General features: G+C 43.5%; 1 protein-coding gene across 2 annotated transcripts; it reads right to left on the minus strand.

Annotated features, from left to right (window-relative positions):
* Positions 1–563: 563 nt before the first annotated feature.
* On the minus strand, positions 564–19,341 carry rxrba (retinoid x receptor, beta a). 2 transcript variants are annotated; one of them, XM_053447307.1, is made up of 12 exons: positions 19,224–19,341; positions 18,317–18,466; positions 17,543–17,775; positions 17,115–17,268; positions 16,746–16,925; positions 12,595–12,755; positions 12,323–12,452; positions 11,887–12,019; positions 9,396–9,431; positions 7,296–7,387; positions 7,061–7,166; positions 564–6,876 (listed from the first exon to the last, which is right to left on the minus strand). In XM_053447307.1, exons 2-12 carry the CDS (start codon positions 18,330–18,332, stop codon positions 6,729–6,731), a joined length of 1,389 nt encoding a protein of 462 aa, XP_053303282.1. In that variant the 5' UTR covers positions 18,333–18,466; positions 19,224–19,341; the 3' UTR covers positions 564–6,728. The 2 variants fall into 2 exon arrangements, with proteins under 2 accessions (XP_053303282.1, XP_053303283.1); XM_053447308.1 differs by lacking the exon at positions 9,396–9,431.
* Between the last annotated feature and the right edge of the window lie 439 nt (positions 19,342–19,780).

The raw sequence follows: 19,780 nt of genomic DNA on the forward strand, positions 1-19,780 counted from the left end.
GACGAGAGACGGAGGTATTGAAAGCGTGTGATCGACATTTAAATATGTGATGGAGGGAGTAGAGCCACCAGCACAGGGTGAACTGTACCAGTACAAACGCTCTGATCGAGGTGCTGCTGCTCCCTTATTGGCCGAGGCATGAGAAGTAGGCGTGGAGGAAATACAGAGCCATTCCCCCCCCCAACCACCTCCAGCAGCTCCAATCTGAAGATGACAAGGGGGGGGAGGAGGTGGAGCGGCAGCAGAGCTCCGCTGGAGAGAGCTGGATGAGGACAAGAGGTCAGTGCTCCCTCTGGAGGTCGAGAGGGGGGAGTGCGTGCCAGCAGTCGCCCGGGGCCCTGGGGTCCTGCTGGACTGAGGAGCGTACCATCGTCTCTCCAGGACACGGCCCCGGGGTGGGACGTTCCACTTCATGGACAGAGAGAGTGGGTGGTGCCTGAAGGAGACGAGTGCACTCTGGTAATCTTCAACCTGCGATGTGTCTCACACATTAAACTACAGTTGGTTTTCTTCACAGTTTAAAATGAGAATTTTTTAAAATAATAAACGACACACACTTGTCATACAGTATTAAAACCTTTACTCAGACATGATACAACAAACAGAAACAAGATTCAGAATTAATGACTGAAAAACATATTCAGATTTTTTTTTCTCTTTCAATCCCCAAAGCACACAATAGTCAATCAGCTCCACATGTATGAGGGAGTAGGATACAAACAGGACAGAGAACAGACACAAGAGAAAGAGAGAAAAATAAAAAAATATCAGTGACAGATTCCATTCTGATTCATCACTTCTCGTATTTGTTTAATACTTTGTAATAAACAAAAGATGAAGAGCGTAGGTGGAGAAGAGGGAGACAGGAAACAAGACAAAGAAACTGTGTGGATTAAAGATGAAGAGTAAACAATTAAGGAAGATTCTAGATCTACTGGAAAGTTGAATTCTTTCCCGTTTTACTTCAGTCGACAAATGATCCGAGCTCTCTGAGTCCCTGCCCGTCTCTCCTTCCCTCTGTCTCTCTCTCTACTTCCCTTCACGACTCCTCAAACCTTTAAAATCAACGCCCTCCTCCTTAAGGAGGGCAGTCGTATTCACTTCATCCCTCCCATCAGAGGTGTTGCCTGCAGACCACACCAGTGGATGCTGCTGGGCTTCAAACAACCAGAGCCACAACTTCTTCCTCACAATCTGAAGCAGCCACAGAAAACACACGTCAGGTTGCTCGTGCAGAAAATCCAACTGAAGAGAAGATTTAGGGATGAAAACCTTCCTTATTTGCATTTCATAAAACTATGTCCCTGTGTGTTGGTAACAAGACGATTTCAGGCTGGGGGGGGGGGGGGGGCCCTGCAAAAAGCACCAATGCACAGCTTGAGCACCCAGAGAGGGTCAAACCCTGGTCTCCTTCTCCCCTCTCCACACGAGCTGTCATTCCTTTCTTATCAGGGCCCCTTTTTAGTATCCACTACACAGGCCAAGGGTGGCGCACTGTTCAGCACACTGCACAATAATCACAACATACATGACAAAACAAGCAGTGAGGACTGAGTGAATCTGAAACAGCCACATCCACAAACAGCTTGGCAGTGATAAACAAACCAGTGAGGGTGGTGGTTTCAAGGCTGCACACTGCACCTCATTGACCTTAATGGGAATCTGCCTCGGCTCCAGGGGGCCTGTGTCAATAGGTGAAAACGCCACCATGATATCGAATCTATACACGATGATCAACTCTTCAGTCACAGCCTGCAATCCATTTAAAAAACAAAAAGCATATTTAATTCATGTCTTTATTTTCAAAAAAGTGAGTAATTTCAAAATGTAACAAAGATGGCGACAACAATACTGCTACACAGTCGAAAGGTCACAGCATGCGTCTGCCTTGAGTGCACACGGATGCAAACGACAAACATTTTGTGGGCGGCGCGGTGCGACCCGGCGGTTTCCCCCGGGACCGCAGATCGTCACTGCTCTGCCGTCAAGTAAAGTAAAGTAAAGAGGGACACACGGCACTGAACCCCCCTCCTCACAGCTCTCCCACGCTTATTCCACCTAAAAGCTTCACATCCTCGACCAACAGGCCAAGAATCATAGTTCAATTGTACAAGACCATTCCAATGCAAAGCCAGTAATACTGAGTGAAGAAGCGTTTAAAGTAAAGCAGTGGACAAAGTGAAGGAAAGGAGGCGGCTGGGTTGTTTTGATAAAGCATCAGGTCAACAGTTACTCATCCCTCCAGCCTGGCTTCTCCTCCTCTGTGCATCCTTTCATCAGTTTCACCGGCTGCCAGCACATCACAGCCAAAACTACAGTATCTGCCGGTCAACAAAGGCGTAGCTGCAGACAGATTCCAAACACATGTGCATGACAGCGTACACATGTGACCACACATACCCCGTACAAATGCTAAAAAAGATCCCAACCACTAACTTCATCTTTTTTTTTACTGTATGTTTACCTTTCTCCAAATGACCTAAGCTCATAGCAAAATATATAGAAATATAGAAAAGACGTAGCATAACTCAAATGCACTGTTTCAACATGGAGGGATGAGAATTCTCAATGATTTCACTGCCAATCAATGGGAGCTCATGTAGCAGAGATGAAGCTGAATTCATAAATGTCAGAAACACAATGCACACATTGCATGATGACTGCTTAACCTAGTTACCACGAGACAAATATACAAGTTGCATATTTTTACTTTTTGATGGATTATCCACAAAGATGGCCTTTACTCAGTCAGATGTGTGGCGTCTATTCTTTTAATGTCAACTAGCAGATTCTCCAGCACTCGACCTGTAAGAGAAATCATTCCCATCCCCCAGGAACAAACATGACGCAGTAGCAGCAGGCTCAAACATTCAACAGAGGAAACTCCAGGAGAAAAGCAGAGAAAGTCACCGAGACGTCAAACAAACTAAAGATGAGATTATTTAAAGATGGCCTCCTCTCTTAAAGACGAGCACTTCATCCCACAGCAAACTTCTCAGAGCGTAGATGAGCTCGAATCCAGATCACGAAGTCTGTGCCAGTTAAAGTTCGGCTGAACAAGAGACTGCAAATAAAGACATGATGGCTTCAAAAAAGTGAAGCCAGTGTCTCGATCGCCCCCTGGTGGCTAGTTGAAGCATACGTCATAAACCCACCATCCTCCATGTTAGCAGATGGGACATGAACCAAAATACACATTAAATGTTGTTTTTTCAAAGATGGTCTTTCATTTGATACAGTTTACATTGCATTGATGTATGTTCACATGTTCATGTTTCTGATTGGTTTGGTTTCAAGCACAAAACTGCTGAGACTTCATGATTGACAGCCGAGACTTGTCAATCACGTGTTTTGACGCGACCTGGACAGAGCGGCTCAATCCCCCGATCGCTACTGAGCAGACTCCAGCTCCAAGATGGCAGCGTTCATACGAGGGATGTTTGGGCTTCATTTCTAGACAGTGGAAAGAAGTGGAAACGCGTCGCCCATCTTAATGTGGGACTGTGCTTTTCATTTTAATTAATTGATATAAAAACGGGTTGATAATTCAAGATAGACTACTGAGTCCGACTCCTGACCCGTGTGACTCCGATTGACGTCACCACCACAGGATGACAGCATTCGTATCCAGGATATTTTGGCTTCATTTCTATTTCTGAATAGTGAGAGGAGGTGGAGATGTGTCGTCCATCTTTATATAACGTGTATGATCTGAACCAATCAAGCTATAAAGTGCTGAGACCACATCTGGGACAGTAGAAGATGACAGTCACATCATTAGCTTGCCACCAGTTTGAAAAGTTAAAATGCAGCGGCAGCTCTGACCAACCAGAGCCTGACCTTTTCTCTGCATGTAGGAAATGAGTGGACATCTGGAGAATACTTTGTTGAGTTGGCAGCATGAACTCATTACATGGAGAAAAACTGAAACAACACCAAACTCTTAGGGTTAGACCAACGTTTTGACATGTCAAACAAAACCACCTGTTTCACAGGTCATCTAACTGCCAGCCTCCAAGTCCACATCACATGGGGGAGACCGAGCATCCTCTCTGAGAAGACGTTTTTGGACTAACTGCAGGGCAGGAAGCTCATCGCTCGTTCTGGTCAAAGAAGCTGATAAAGCCCAACAATTCAACAGCCACTTTCATTGCCTCCACCAACCGAACTGCTCTCTAAAATACAAAAGGCTTTGGCTGTGTCTGGTAGAGGACAAACACTCATCAGCCACAGTCAAAATGTACAAACACATAGCTAGTGTTCATATTCCATAGCTTGGAGTCTGCAATAAAGTTCAGGGTCATAAAATAACAAAAGAGTGGACAATGGCTGTCTGATTTGTCTGTGTACTTGCATACTGTTTTGCATTGATGAAAATGTGCAAGTCTTAAAACTAAAAGACCACATGAGTTCTTTAGCACCTGGTAGAGGACAGCTGCACCTCTTCCCTGTAGAATGAGTTTCTAATTTCTATTAAATGTGGTGACAAATAAGGTTAGATATACCTCAGAATGTCAACACTCTTTTAAATACTTCAGTAACAAAAACTTCTGATGAATCTACACGTGTAGATGGGTTGATTCATAGTTTGCTTTGTATCTCCTGACCATAAATTAGCTGCGTTTGACTTGTCGCTGCAATGCTCACCTTCGGTTGCCCACAAAAATGTTATCACAATAAATGTCAAGTGCCATTGTCAATGAAATCCAGCCAATCAATTGAAGAGGGCAACAGCAAACATTGGCAGGGGTCGGTGCAAAAGCAGCAGCAAGGTGTGGTTTGGCCCTGGGCTCAAAAACAATTACATGGTGACGTCATCACACCGGACGTGGGGTCGACAGCAGAAAATAATTTTTTTTTAATTCCGTCTGTGTGAGACAGATAATCGACCTTCGAGAGTGTGAGCAGGTCTTATGTTTCTGCAGGACTCCTGTGGTGTTGTTTTGTTTATTATTTACATCTACTGTACAAAAGTCGCAAGCACTGAGCCAATACACACTAAATAAAGTTTCTGAAGCTGCAGGTACTACATGTAGGATTTCCATTACATAGCGCTAATTCCTTTCATTATTGCACAACAGTAACACAACCCATATAAAAAGGTTCTTTGTCTTTCCAATAATGGCTTAGGGGGCTGCAGAAGTACTGCATCGCAAATTAAATACTGAAACTGCCACTGTCAGATTATTTCAGCTGCTGTTTTTTTGTGTTTACAGCTTTAAATGTAAAGCAGCTCCTGTAAAACTGCTCCAGTATCTTGTTCAAGGACACTTTAAGTGCCGGGTTAGATGCAGCAAACACCAGAGCTGAGATACAGGCCGACTGATAACAGGTAGAACTGCTCAGCGAGTAGAGAATATCATTTCTCTCTTCCATGGCCACTGGACAGTTGATGGAACAACCTATCGAGTCTGAAAAGTTCAACCGGGTGCAGGATGTGGCCAATTACTTTTTAGAAGTCATCAAAAATAATCACGTCTGATTTGAAAATGAGGCAATAATGAGAAAACCCTACACATAGTACCTTTAAGGTCGTCTTAGGTGTCTGAGAAAAGATGGAAACAGGAACATTTACACAGTTACAAGTCACAAAAGTGCATCAATGACCACCAGCAAAGGGAGGACTCCGGGGGGGGGGGGGGGACAGGAGATTAAAGAGAAACAAAAACTCTCCTTCTGTCTTGCATGAAGCTGAACTTCCTGTGATTCTCAAGCTGTTTAAAATGCCAAACAACTGCCAAAGTAGAGTAAAGGATAAAATCAAAACTAAAAACAATAATAATTCAAGTCATTCTTCTTGTCTTACAAAGCCCGCTGTGCGCATCAGGGTGGGAGGGACTAAGTTTGTCTGCTCAACTAAGTGCTCCCCGCCCCCTTTTCCTGGATTTCAATGCCTTGGAAAAAGCTCTCATTTCATGAGTACAGTACTTCAAAATAGAAACTCAAACAAGTTTCAGCATGAATATTCAAGAAAAGCATAAAATATTTCAAATATTTCTGAGATTGAATTAACTCACTGAGAGGGTGTGTCTTCCTGTGCGGAACAGGACACCTCCTGAACAATAACAAGTAAATCGGTTCGATGGCGGACAGTTGATTGAAATTATGCACCTGATTTCAAGGTAAAAACAATACATGAATAACTAACCGGCTAGTGATGGATATAACATACAGAGGTGCAGCTAGCGGTGTAACTAACCAACCCAAGTACAAACAGGGGAAGTAGGCAATACCAGTTACGCAGAAGAAAAAACCAACTGCGAGATGAAGATGTGAAAACTGAAGGCTAAATTAAAATTAAGACATTTACTGTAGCGGTTTGATGAAAGGGCTTAATTCATTGAATGGTAACCCCTGTGTTGGAGAACAGTAACGGAAAAGATGGTGAAAATATGTGTGTGTGTGTGTTTGAGTATGTTTGTGTTTTGGCATTCTCTTCATTCAGAGCCACATTAGCTGTATATTAGTTGTTTTATTTTCCTGTCAGTTCATGCATGCAAGTAAAGACCTGCATGTGCACGTGTGAAGATAATTACCCGATGATGAGCAATGTGTGTGTGTGTGAGTGTGTGTGTGTGTCTCTGTGTAAGTGTGAGAGCTGGTACATTTAAACCAGCAGGTGCTGCAGTTAAGTGAGGCTCAATGAGACGAGCCAATGACCCAACACGGTGCAACGTGCCGGGTCTCCTGGTGTGCACTGGATCCTGACCGAACCCAACCTGGCTCCTCTAGGGGAGCTGGTGAGGCGCCTCCAGCATCTCCATCAGGAAGGTGTCGATGGGCGTGTCACCGATCAGTTTAAAGAAGAACAGGTGCTCAAGGCACTTCAGACCAATGGAGCGCAGTGCTGGGAGGCGGAGGAGGAGTTTTGCAAACCTGAATGACGGCGAGAAGGAGAGTAAAATGAGAAATGGCCATAGATCTGTCAACTGATACACAGATTTCAGTTTTTAATCAATATAAACTGAAAACAAGAGTTCAGAAGATGCAGCAGCGCCCCCTGTCACATCCTACCACCTCATCTTGAGCTTGTTAACATGTCCAGTGAGTGACAGCCTACCTGCCCTGCTGATCGGGATACTTCTGTTTGCAGTAAGACTCGAGGGATGCGTACACCCGCTCCCTCAGGAGCTCCACCTCACTGGGGTTGGACAAGCCCTTGGCATCTTTGCAGGTGAAAAAAAAAGAGAAACATCAACTTTATACTGGTGAAATATATTTTACAAGTTCATCATTTCCCATTCACTTTTTCAGACATTTTTTGGTCCATTTCAATATTCCACTAGTTAATGTACCTGGGTTGAAGAGGATGATGGCTCGAAGGCAACCCAGCTCAGACTTGTCCATTTGCATGTCTCTCATCTTACTTACAAGCTCTGTCAAAACCCTGCAGAGAGGACAGATAAAGGGGGGGGTGCAAGTTTGAGACAGGAGGAAGATGGCCAGTAAAAAAGGAAGCAAGTAAAGAAAAAGAGCAGGAGAGTGATTAAAAGGGAAAGGAGGGATGGGGGAGTAGAGTAAGAACGGAGGCACCAGACTCAAAAATCACATTGTTATTAATGGTCACAGCTCAAAGTCATAACATGATGTTCAAACCACACGGGGAATGACAGAGTTTCTGGTTCAACAGGGAAAACAACGCTGGTTAAAACGGCACACCGTGGCAAACTGCTGCCACCAAACAGTGGGTTCTTTTCAAGCTGTGGCTGATTCATGGCTTTGCTTTTTTATGTACCTAATATCTAATGGTTTAGAAGTGAGTGTCTTAGCAAATATGTGGAACTGGAGAGTTAAAATATTTCATTATTCCATCCACTTTATTCTCCCCGCCCTAACACTCACTCATAAATTATTTATACATTCTCACCCTCAGAAAAGAATAAACACCATATTCATGGACTTCTTGATATGATTTAATGCTTTTTAAAAGTAAAAGTTTCATTTTTATTATTGAGGGTGCCATCCTGAGAGATCCAATCACAAGTGGGCAGCTCTAGGTTTGTCCATTCAAACCTGGCATTAATTGATACTTGATATGCAAATAAACACGAACTTCAAATTATGGTTTTCTTTTCGCAGGTCTGAGTTTATAGATTTGTGTGTTGTTAGCGTGTCGGTGTCTGTGTGTGTTTGTCTGTAGCTCTCAGTGTGTACACGTCACCTTTGGAAATCAAGATGCACAAACTTTACCTGGAGAACACGGAGAATCATTAAGTTACCACATTAAACGCTGGTTATTGGGTTTGAAAGGAAACGTGAGACACAGAATATTATTTTCCTTCCTCTCTGGGTTTTTGGGGGATAAAACTACTTAGTTTATCTGTATTCCTGTTTTCAGAGTGTTCCAAGATACTTCAGGCTATAAATAAATAAAAAGGTTGACATCATCACCTGGCTCTTAAATGGAATAAGATAAGATAAGCATGTTGCTCGAGACATGTTTGTGTTCACACAGCGAAAAGTCCCAGACCAGCTTCAAATGTGGTTTGAGTGATCTCAGGATGCATTGAGGATACATTTGGGGGCGTATACACCTGTACGATGCTGGAGACAATGGTTAACCAGTCTGAGCTGGGTCACTTTAAAATCCACCCATTCATTCACAAAATCTTGACCTGAGGAACTAAGAAAGGTTCCTTGTTATCCAGGAGCAATACAGACAATCAGTAGGAACAAAAACTTAGAAAAACTACTTTTCTAACCGACTTACCAACATGCTGAGACATATTTTAAGAACGAATTAATCACGCTTCATTAGATGCGCAGTGCAATAATAAACAGAACATCAGTGTGGATTAATGAGGTTTAGCGAAGGCCCTAAATGTTACCTCTGCTCTCCATCCAGGGTTTGAATGAGAGAGGAGGGTGACCAGGGGCAGTGTATTCACTGCTCCCTCATCCACCATAGAACAGTGCAGAAACCGACATTTGCTTTTAATGGCATGGATTTGATTTCCCACGTCTAAGCCAACAACACAGTGAAAGTTTTTATAGACACGCAGTGGAAAGATTTTATTCAACACCTCCAAAAGGATCTGAGGACTGAACAACCTGAATCAGTAATACAATACTCGTAGTACACCTACATCCCACCATTAATATCCTGGAGAGCTAGCTTAGCCTCACAAAGCCAGCTCACACATTTGTATTGTTCTCATTATGGTCGGGCAAACCAAATATTGTGTCGCAGCACATCACCATCATTCTAACCCGTATACCTACAGGTCAGTGAGTGATTCTTTAAAACAGTTCTCAGCGTAATAACAACTGTAAGTGAAAAAACGGCTTGTGCAAAGCTGCAAAAATGCAGAGAAGCATCAAGCATTGTGCTTTGGTTCGGTGTTTGTCTCAAGAGGAGGGGTTTAAGAAAAGTGTTTGTGTAGTGGCGTAATTACCTGTCAAATATGGCCCCAACCTCAGCATTGTGCGCCCTGTGTATTCAATCACAATGTGTTATTACAATGTCATTACACAGTTACATTGTTGTGAAAGCTTTCTGTATATTCCCTGAGCCCTGAGAAAATCTGCTAGGTTCTGATCTATTTATAACTGTTGTAGAACAGTGAACATGTCTCGGCTCAAACTTCGCTCTTCAACCAAACACTGATCTCTGATAAGCATTTGATTAGTTTGATTAAATCAATAAATATAGTTTTAGAAAAGGCACCACGATAATTCACATGTGTTGAAATAAGCAGAAAGGAGGTTATAATAAACCTTATGAGCCAAATGCGCAACAGCAGAAAACAATTAGTAAGATTGAAAGTAATAAGTGAAAACCTGAAAACCCTGGACTGTAAAAAGCCAAGGAGTTACACTGCGTTGTGTCTTCTGTGTGAAGAATAACCGAGCCTCAAAGTGCAAAATACAATATTAAAGAAAAACAGATGTCCACAAATCAACAATAAGCGCTCCTTTTCTAGAATAACAACTAGTAGACACCAACCTTTTGCACTTTGTACAATGTTGAGCTTTCTGAGACATAGTTTTATTTTGGTAAATATCTATCGTGAAGTTCTACATTCTGTTGTGGTTTTGCTGTCTGTTATTTTGCACTTTAAGACCCCCTGCAGTGATACGTTTAATCCAATGTGCTATGAAGAAATTCTGATATTCATTATTTACACCCTCCTTGATAAAATAAGACCGAGTAGCTTTAAACAGATGCTGATGCCAAGCTGAAACAGAAGCCTGCCACTACAAGAGAGCAGTGCTAGAAGAATTGTTTTATATACGTATCAGAGGAAAATCATTGAGCCGTTTGCCATGAGCCCAGTTAGCTTCTTTTAAACCTGACTGGAAAATTAACCCTTTATAACAATGTAATTACTGTGTAATTAACAGTGAATTGACACGTTGTGATGTCATTTAAGGTGATTTAGATTTGCCGAAATTCTTTGTTTAATTAAAGCAGGTGATGATGTAATGAGCAGAATTATTATTTTCATTATTAAAAGCCCTGAATGTGCATTCAAACTTGTTGATAACATCCCATTATGACATGAACCAGCATTTATTATGTCTTGATTAAATAACATTCTAATACAACTTGGCGCTAATAACAATATCTGTTGTATTTTTAATGTTCTCATCACTGTTTTGTAGAGAACTGTCAGACACATGTAACTTGTTTAAGGTTCAGTGTGAAAGATTTACAAAGATATTTTGGCAGAAAGAGAAAATAATAATGATAATGACGTTTTCATTGGTGTAGAATGAGCTAAAATAAAAATGTGTTGTGTTTACAGTAAAGAAATTACCAGAATCGATGCTAGGTGCCACTAAATCCTACACACTGAGCCTTTAATAATAACTGATGGTTGATGCAGAAGACTGGAGAGGCCATGGGTGATAGTGGAAGTGTCTGAGTGTCTGTGACTGACCAATTATACAATCCTAAAGAAAATACATATGGCACAATTTCTATAATATTATTTTATCATTCCTGGGCCAGCCAAATAATTTTTTAGGTATGCTCTGTCCGAGTGCCCTCCTCGTTCTATGATGCAAACTGAACAAAAGTCTATATTTCAAAATGGGATCATAAGATAGTTTAGGAAAATCTGGCACGAAATAATAAACCCAAGGCCTCTGCAGTGTCCTCTACAATAATGGGACGTAGATTATTATATGAACACATATTAGAATATTCCGCTGTACCTTCCTGTTTTTATTGACGTGTTAGTTTTGTGCATTAGCCAGCCACAATCACATTATCAAATGCTGCAGTAGGTGCTATGCCACTGAGTGTGTGCGCGCATGCATGTCTACGGGGAAGCATTAGTCACCAGCCTCCCTGGCATGCGCTGTCACCCTAGAGGCAGCCCTAAAGCAGCAGAGTCTCTCAGCCAATCACAGCCAACGCAGGACACAGCAGCTCCAGCCAACCAAAGACACAATATCCAAGTTCTTATCCCAGTAACTTATCAACTAAATCTGAATGACGTGTGTAGCTCATAGAAACCACGAGTATAGAAACATCACAGAGAAATTCATGTGGATAAATGAAGAAAAGTATTATTTCTTTATTCAACTACCTCTCAGGACTGATGTGTAATAACCAGGTGAGGAAAAGAGGTAAAGAGGAGGTTGTGGCCTTTCGGGGTCTGTTTATTTTAGGCTAATGGTAGATGGTCATAATACTGTGTAGAAGTGGATGCATTCTAGAGTGGGACCCTACACAGTGTGGATGTCGAAGTAGAGTAGAAAGGCCTCTGTAAAAACACTTTAATCACATAATGCTAAAACTCTCCAGGTGACAGGATATTTTCACGGTGGCAGGTCCGCTCCAACTAGGTCTCCCACTCAAACTCCTGAATGAAGATCACTAGTGTGGTATGTGTGAGGGGATGATACTGTTTGTACATGTGTGCATCTGTGTATTACCTGTCAAAGATCGCTCCTACACCAGCACTGTGAGCACTGCTCCTGTGGACGTGAAGGCCGGTGGCCAGTAGGATTCCGTCCTTCACTGAGATGGAGCGATGGGAGAACGATGCAATCAAGAGTTCATTCCAGCCTGTTGAAGAGTGGAGTCTCAGTACTGCTAATAAATCAAAATGTCCAACTATTCTACAATTGTGCTTCTACATTTATTAAAACCTGATATTACTGAATGTTGCTTGTCGTTATTTTAAAAATTAAAGAGCTCTCATTAAAATATAACTCTTCTTACGCTATTGACAACTCACACATACTGATTTAAAAAGCCGGGGCAGCTGCTTTTGACTGTGGATGAAACTTGGCTTTGCAGCCCTGCATCCCTCTGCTGAGCTTGACAGATTCAAAAACCACCCAGCAAATGAAAGCTCTTCAAGGTTACCTGCACGAAGCAGGATGACCTGGTCGTCCAGCTGCAGCTCAGAGAAGTGAGGGATCCTCTTGGCCCACTCCACCAGGGTGAAGAGCTGCTTGTCTGCTGCCTGACAGATGTTGGTGACAGGATCGTTGGGCTGAATAAAGCAGATTTAGAAAAGAAATTGTGATTATTTTATCAAATAACTATACTAAGTTGAATTTCAAATGTTAGATTCACAGTGTTTCACATCAGTGCATGGCAGTTTGCATTGAATGTCAACCACCCACACTACTCACAGAGCTGCCACCTGAACTGCCATCTGCATGAAGCTCGGTCTTCTGCTCCACAGCCACCTCCGCCTCCAAAATCTTCTCCACAGGCATCTCCTCATTCACTGCACTCGTCGACTCCACCTCGCCCTCTCGTTCCCTGTTCCTCTGCCGCTCCTCTTGGACAGCTGCGTGATGGGGCAGAGAGGAAACAGAAGAAAATAATGAAAGACAAGGGGGGAAAGGGGGAAATAGTAACAGAGCATACAGGAGAAAATTGTGGAATGGAAGGATGGATGAATGAAGGTCAAAATGGAAGAATGGAGGTGCAGGAGAGGTGTTAGAGAATGCATATGGATATGTAAGCAAATATTTGGGTCAGGTACGCAACAGTAGAGAACAGAAAGTGAATCCAAGGTAGTAGAAGATTGATGAGAAGACAGGATGGATAAAGATGAGTTGATATGGATGTGTGGCCAATGAAGAGGAGAAATGAGGGAAAACATTGGTGAAGGAGGAGGTTTGTGACAAAAAGAGGCAAAAAGATTAGAGACCAAAATAATGTGACAATGTGCAAAACAGTGGGAAAGCAGAGACACAGTTGTACAATTCATGATGAATTCAAAGCCTCTCATACGGTCTTTCAAACTTTATTCAGGCCCAATACCAATGGCTCATAGAATACATATACAACATACATATTAACATTGTGATCACTAATTATTTTAAAGTGACACTGAGGTGGGAATGACAATGAAATGTGACACTGGTTTTTATGAAAGTTACCATTTATGAAGGTTTCTCTTAATCTCTTACACAAATTAAGTGAACTGTGTTTCTCATTTTAATGTCGTTCAAAAAAGTCACATGATCATTTCATAACTGTTGGTAGTCAAAGGTCTTGTGAGTCTCCACTGAAAATGTACCACCCACAGACTTCAGTAGAATGAGGTCATGTGACTGGCTTGGTCAGTGAAGAACTTCCCACTGTTAATTTATTTCTGTTGAGCTCAGTGTCCAAGTGATGAAGTGGTTTTAATGTAGTCTATCAGTGTGTTGAGTGGAGCTCTGACTGACTGAACTGAAAAACCACTCAACAGTGGATATAACCCATGAACCCTGTTTTCCTGAACCAGGAGAGCTGCCGCTGTAACAAAGCCACCAAAGTCTGTTTAGAATTCTTTATATTTTAAATGCTTCCAGGCAGTAAATGCTATTTTTTGACTGATCTAAAGTTCAGCATTACTCGTCAACTTGCTGAACACGATTGAAGCTGCGGCTCAGACTCAAACGCCCTATTTGTTTAAATCCTCTTCATTGTCCCAATAGTCATCAATCAATAAAGCCGTCAGAAGAAAAAAGAAACTCACTGCACACAACAGACTTTTTCAGCTGGAGAAACAAACACAGACGAAGCAGAGACAATAGTCTGAAATAAGCGAGTCACGTCTTCTAGCAAATGTTAGTCTGTGCACGTGCAGGAGTTTTGGGGGCGTAGCTTTGTCGAGAGGGTCAATGAGGCGGTGAGATGCATCGGCTGCATCTTTTCAAAGTGTTGTCTGATCTATAGGTGTTCCAGGATTACCAACCCAATCGCTTTAATGCTCCTCAAAAAACCAGCAAAATCTCTGTGTCTCACTATTGTAACTGGGACCCGATGGGCAGCCCGCAGGTGAGAATAAACCATAGTGACGTCAAAATAAAGTGATTGTGCATCTTCAGTTAACTTTCCCTGGATATGTTGAGCTTTAAAAACCACAAGGAAACGAGTCAAGGCTGGAACTGGTCCATGTCTGAGCTTTGTCAAGAAACTACGTACAATAGAATAGCTCCTTCTGGCCGATATGCAATGTAATAACTCTGCTTCTTTCTCATTCATACAGGCACAGACATACACCCCTCCTTCCCTCTTCTCCTTACATCTGTCGTTCATCTTGGCCACTACAGAAGGAGGGAGGGGGGAGAGAGAACGAGAGGAAACAAAAAGAGGAAGAGAGGGGGAAAGGGGGTTAGTGTGTACAAGGCTTACCCACCCCCATCTCCCCCTCTACCAATGTGTACTCGATCTTCCTATTGTCTATTGTGCAAATTTTACTGCCACCCATATCTTTAAATGAGATTAGAAGATCTCATCTAAGGTTGAAGGTGAAGTGCTGTTACGCTCAGGATTTACATCTTGAGGTTTTGCAGATTACAGAAAAATTACCTGCAACAAAAAGTAGCCACCTTAAATGTCCATTCCATCGGCATTAACTTAAAACTCAGTGGCCACAGTGATCGTTACCTCAACAAGAGTGACCACAAATCATAGTAACCAATCAACGGAACCTATCTACGATAAATGCAACGTCGTAAAATGCTGCAGAGTTCCGTCCGAATCTAATCTGAGAAAGCAGAGTTCAGTTAACTGGTCACTGCTGGACTCCAAGTGACTCAGCTGCAGATCATCTCAGACTGACTGGTTTAAAAAGGGGTCTGCAGCATACACAGATCGGCTGTCGTTCTTTAAAAGGTAAACTATGCAGGGTTTTCTTTAAGAACAGATTCATTAAAAACCTTCTCAATCATCACTTATGACCCAGTAGAAGTGTGGGGTGGTGAATGTATCTGCTGAGACCTGATCCAATGTGGGTTTTCCTGAAGATTCCCCGACCTGCACCCATCAAGAAGTGAGACTAGGCCTGGAGAAAAATTCTGAAATATTTGGGTTCAGTCACACTGGCTGGGATATCTACTTCTTTTTTTGGGGGCTCAGAAAGGTCCCGTCTGGTTTGGTTCTGCTCCGCTACAAAGAGAGCTCAGCGTGAGAGAGTATAAACTTTATATTAAGATGGTCGACATAAAGGCTTGAAAAAGTGAAGCCAAAGTGAGATGATCATAGCAGAAAGTTTTCATTGCCCTGCTCTCTGTCTGTGTCATGGATGTATGAGGGGGGGGGGCTGAACTGCTGCACCGTGCACACACACACATACCCACACAAACAGACCCACACAAACAGCCCCACACAGTGTTAGGTGAATGATTCACTGATTCACTGCGTTGTTCTTGCTAACAGCGCTCCCTCTCTTCACTCACTCGACCACCGCTGCTCTCTCTCTAAACCATTTTCAGAGAAGACCTCGAGAGGATGTCCGGAGAATTTGGACTTTCTCCGGAGGTTTCCTTTCACGCATGTACAACGCAGCAGGATATTCTCTGCTTAGATGCCTTCACAACGACACAGAAATCTCCGGGGGAGGGGGGGGGGCACATTGTTACATATTGATTCTGCTGCGGAGATCACAGCAGCTGTCCTTGTCCCCTCCTGTGAAGGATCTGTGTTCTCATATCGGGCTCCTTCGGACATTCTGCAGAGTTTTTACTGGGTTGGCTGGTCGGGGAAACTCCACAGAAAGTGGAGGCTCTCGCTCAGACACTCTCACATTCACACAGCCTCTCCAGAAGCAGCTACTGAGAGAGAAGCAGACTTTTAATCAGTCGACAATCCTGCATAGTATACCTTTAAGGTTTTGTCTGATTGAACTATATAATGTGCTACGACCAGTTATTAACACTATTACATGTGCCAATATAATTACGATGTATGGATGAATTTCTGATGACACATGCTTTGCTGCTGTATTTGATTCTTAATTGGTACAAATCATGGTATGTTTTTAATGATAACTGAAGTCCACCTGGAGACTCGAAACCTGGTAAATATGACTGGTTATGTAATAATTCAGACTGTGAGTAGACAAGGACTGCCACAACCGCCATGTGCAGCATATTATAAGTACTGAATCCCAGTTTCCCACACAGATGTATAACAGAAAAAGAGTCTTGAAGAAAGCTCAAAATATGTTTATAGGAGTGACTGACAATAGATATTCCGTTGTGTTGCAAGTTGTGTTCTCTACTTTTTGCAAAATAAAACTGCTAATTTCTTAGAGATCAGGAAGTTCCTCTGATAACATTTAATGAGATAAAACACAGCAGCCCCTGGGTGGTAAGTCGGCTTTTTACTTCTAGTGTCAGCCCAAATTAAATTGCATTTTGTAATAAAAGACACAACTTTGTCCATTCAACCTCAAAGAGAGTGTGAAAAGGTGTCAGAAGTTGCCTCATTCTCAGGGGTCATGAGCAGAAGGGGTGAAGAACAGGTGGTATTCGAGATGTGCAGTTTCCTGCTTGCTCACCTTCTCTCTTCATGCCGTTAGCCAGGCACTTCTGGTAGCGGCAGTACTGGCAGCGGTTCCTCTGTCTCTTATCCACCATACAGTCTTTACTGTCCCGACATGTGTACGTCAGATCTTTGCGCACTGTTCGCTTGAAGAAGCCTTTGCAGCCCTCACAACTGTAGACGCCATAGTGCTTACCTGGAGGGTTGTTGGAAGGTGGAGGAAAAAGAGCCAGATAATGAATTAAGAAAGGAGGACAAATCCTTTCAGAGTAGAAATCTTAAGTATTTCAGTGGCTCTGACCAATGTTTTATTCATCTACACTTTATAGCTCAACCCAAAGACAAGGCACAGAAAAGAGGAGTTCTATTTAAGGTGTGTAGTCACCAGAGGATCTGTCTCCACAGATGGCACAAAGGCGTTTCTGGGAAAGCATCGGCCCAGGGCTCTGGGGTGACAGCGGCTGCAAGCCCAGTGGAGGTTTCACATCATCAGAGCTGCTCACTGCATGGAGCCCCGACATGGACACTGTTGAGTTGATCTGCAAGAAGATCAAGAGATGAATATAATGAGGACTTATGGTCTTTAGAATCAATACAAGACATGTGGCATGTGACGAGGGAGGCAAACAGACAACGACTAAATGAGTGATGGAAAAAAACAAAGTAAAGATTGGCCAACATATATGCAATATGTGAATATTTTAGATTTCCCAAAAATATCTTTCAAAGTAAGCCAAGTTTATTTGCATAGCACCATTAAGTACAGATTGGTATGTATGTAAAATATGTGCCTTATAAACTGTCTTCTCTTACCTGCGGGCTGCTAATGGGGCCGTAGCCCACTGACGGTGTGCCGGGGAGGCAGGGTGAGCCCAGTGAAGAGCTGATGACAGAAAAGGGGGAGCCGATGCTACTGATGGGGCTGTTGACTCCACTGGTGGTGGTGGGAGGATGGGAAGTCATGGAAGCAGCGGAGGGAACCAGTGGAGGGGAGCGTTGTCCTGATGGAGGGGAGGACACAGATGAGCTGTCCGGGCTACGAGAATCTGAGAAAGAAGAGCGCAATGGAAAGTACAAGTCAGTGAGGATTGATAACATAGTCACGGCAGAGAAGGTGATTAATGGGAAACACATCAATTAAATATCTTATGGCACCAAGTTAAGTTTACAAAGCTAATTTTAACATCCTCGTAGTGATTGTTTGATTGTGGTGCACCATGTCAATCTATTACAATATAATACAGTGCTGAAACACATGGCACACTTAACTTCATTTAGGATAATCAATAATTACATTAAAGTCCACTTTACTTTAACCCAATGGTGGGATGGTAATTTAAATGTCTGACCAAGTCTGACTTGATTCAAATGATTGAATGCTGTGTGGCAGCGAGGTCATAGGTCAACACTGCCAGCTGTCACTAGGGTGTTTTTAAAAGCCTCATTATTCTATTATTAAAACAAACCCTTGATTCATCATATTCCAGCTGACAGGTTAATAAACGTGTGAAGAGCCTTTTGCACAGTTGAGTTTCACATCATCCACAGTTTCCAGGTGCTGTTACTGTTGGACAGTTGTTCTCTCACCTCTGCTGTCTCCCATGATGGTGGCCGGGGCACCGGAGCTGGAGGGCCGCTACACACCGACGAGCTTCAGCCTCAATCCACCCGCTATCCAACTCTAGACCGCGGACTGAGGCCCGGGCCGGAGCCGTTTGGGGGAAACCAAAAACGGGTCTGAAATTCCAACACAAGAAAGAGCTCTGCGTGATGAACTGGTTCCGACCCGCGGACTGTCAGTAGGATTATAAAACACTGTATAATAAAGCACGTCCATCACCGCCTGCCTGACTGTCAATGGGGATATCTGTGTATTTTAAGCCTTTTGGGGACATTTTAATGTAACGTTGCAGTGAGACTCCTCTGGTGCCTGGACCATCTGGTTCTAATGCAGCACGCGGTGTTATTTCAGAAATAGGAAACTCCACATCAACCCCCTGCCTGTGTTATCTGTATCTAACTGGGTGAATTAAAACGTTCCATCCCAGGCTATAGACGGAGCCCAGGCAGATGGCAACAAACCACGATTCGAGCAAGCTAACATTAGCTTCTGGCTAGCTAGCTCTGGAAACCACTTGTGCCCACCGTGCAGCTAACGGACATGTGTTCGCGACCCCGGTGGAAACGAACCCCGCCGACGCGCGGTCCACCGGAACATTAAAAGACGTTAAAATCCCGGTCTCTCTTTCACTTTGTGGAATTTAACCTACGTCCGGTTCAAGCTAGCGAAACATGCTATCGCTACGTCTAGCCACTTGAGCTAGCTAGCAAGCTAGTTAGCCCGACTGCACCGGAGAGGAGCCGGAGAAGCGAGCCCAACCCGGTGAACTACGACCTGCTGCGCCCGGTTCTCTGCCTCCCCCGGTCAGCCGGTCACCCGGCCGCTGAACACCTGTAGCTACCCGTGGACTGGAAGGAAACATGGGTTACTGACGGTTTAGCGGCGCAGCTTCTTCGCATGAAACAGATGTGGCAGCTAGGCCCCGTGTGTGTCTGCCTCTCCCCCCACTTTGCCTCGTAGTCAACCCTCCCTCCCCCTGCAAGGATGAAAACATGATGATGGAGGATTTGGCTTTAGTGCTTGTCTCACTTCTCCACACCGGGTCCGTGCGGGAGCCCTGGGCAGCCCCGGCTCCTGGAGGCAGGAGACGGGTCGTGTGGTCGTGGTGTCGCCCTCACATGTCACTGGGTGAGGAGGGAGACACATCCAGAGCTCAGGGGTCAAGAGGTCAAGACAAGTTCAGCTGAGTGTGTCAGCTGCTGGGGGAAGGTTACTGCCGGACACTGGGAGCACTGGGACACACAACAGTGTTCAGAATGGAGCTCCTCTTCTTTTCCATTTCAAAAGCACTTATTCAGGACATGCACAGTCTGGAGGAAACATGATGATGGATGCAATGGTTTGGAGCCTCATTTTCATTTGAGGCAATAACCAGCCGAAGCCACTCATTGAAAATACACGTGTCCAACACCATTTAACAGTCTATAATA

Source organism: Pleuronectes platessa, chromosome 18 (assembly GCF_947347685.1).
Source record: "Pleuronectes platessa chromosome 18, fPlePla1.1, whole genome shotgun sequence".
Taxonomy (NCBI): Eukaryota; Metazoa; Chordata; class Actinopteri; order Pleuronectiformes; family Pleuronectidae; genus Pleuronectes; species Pleuronectes platessa.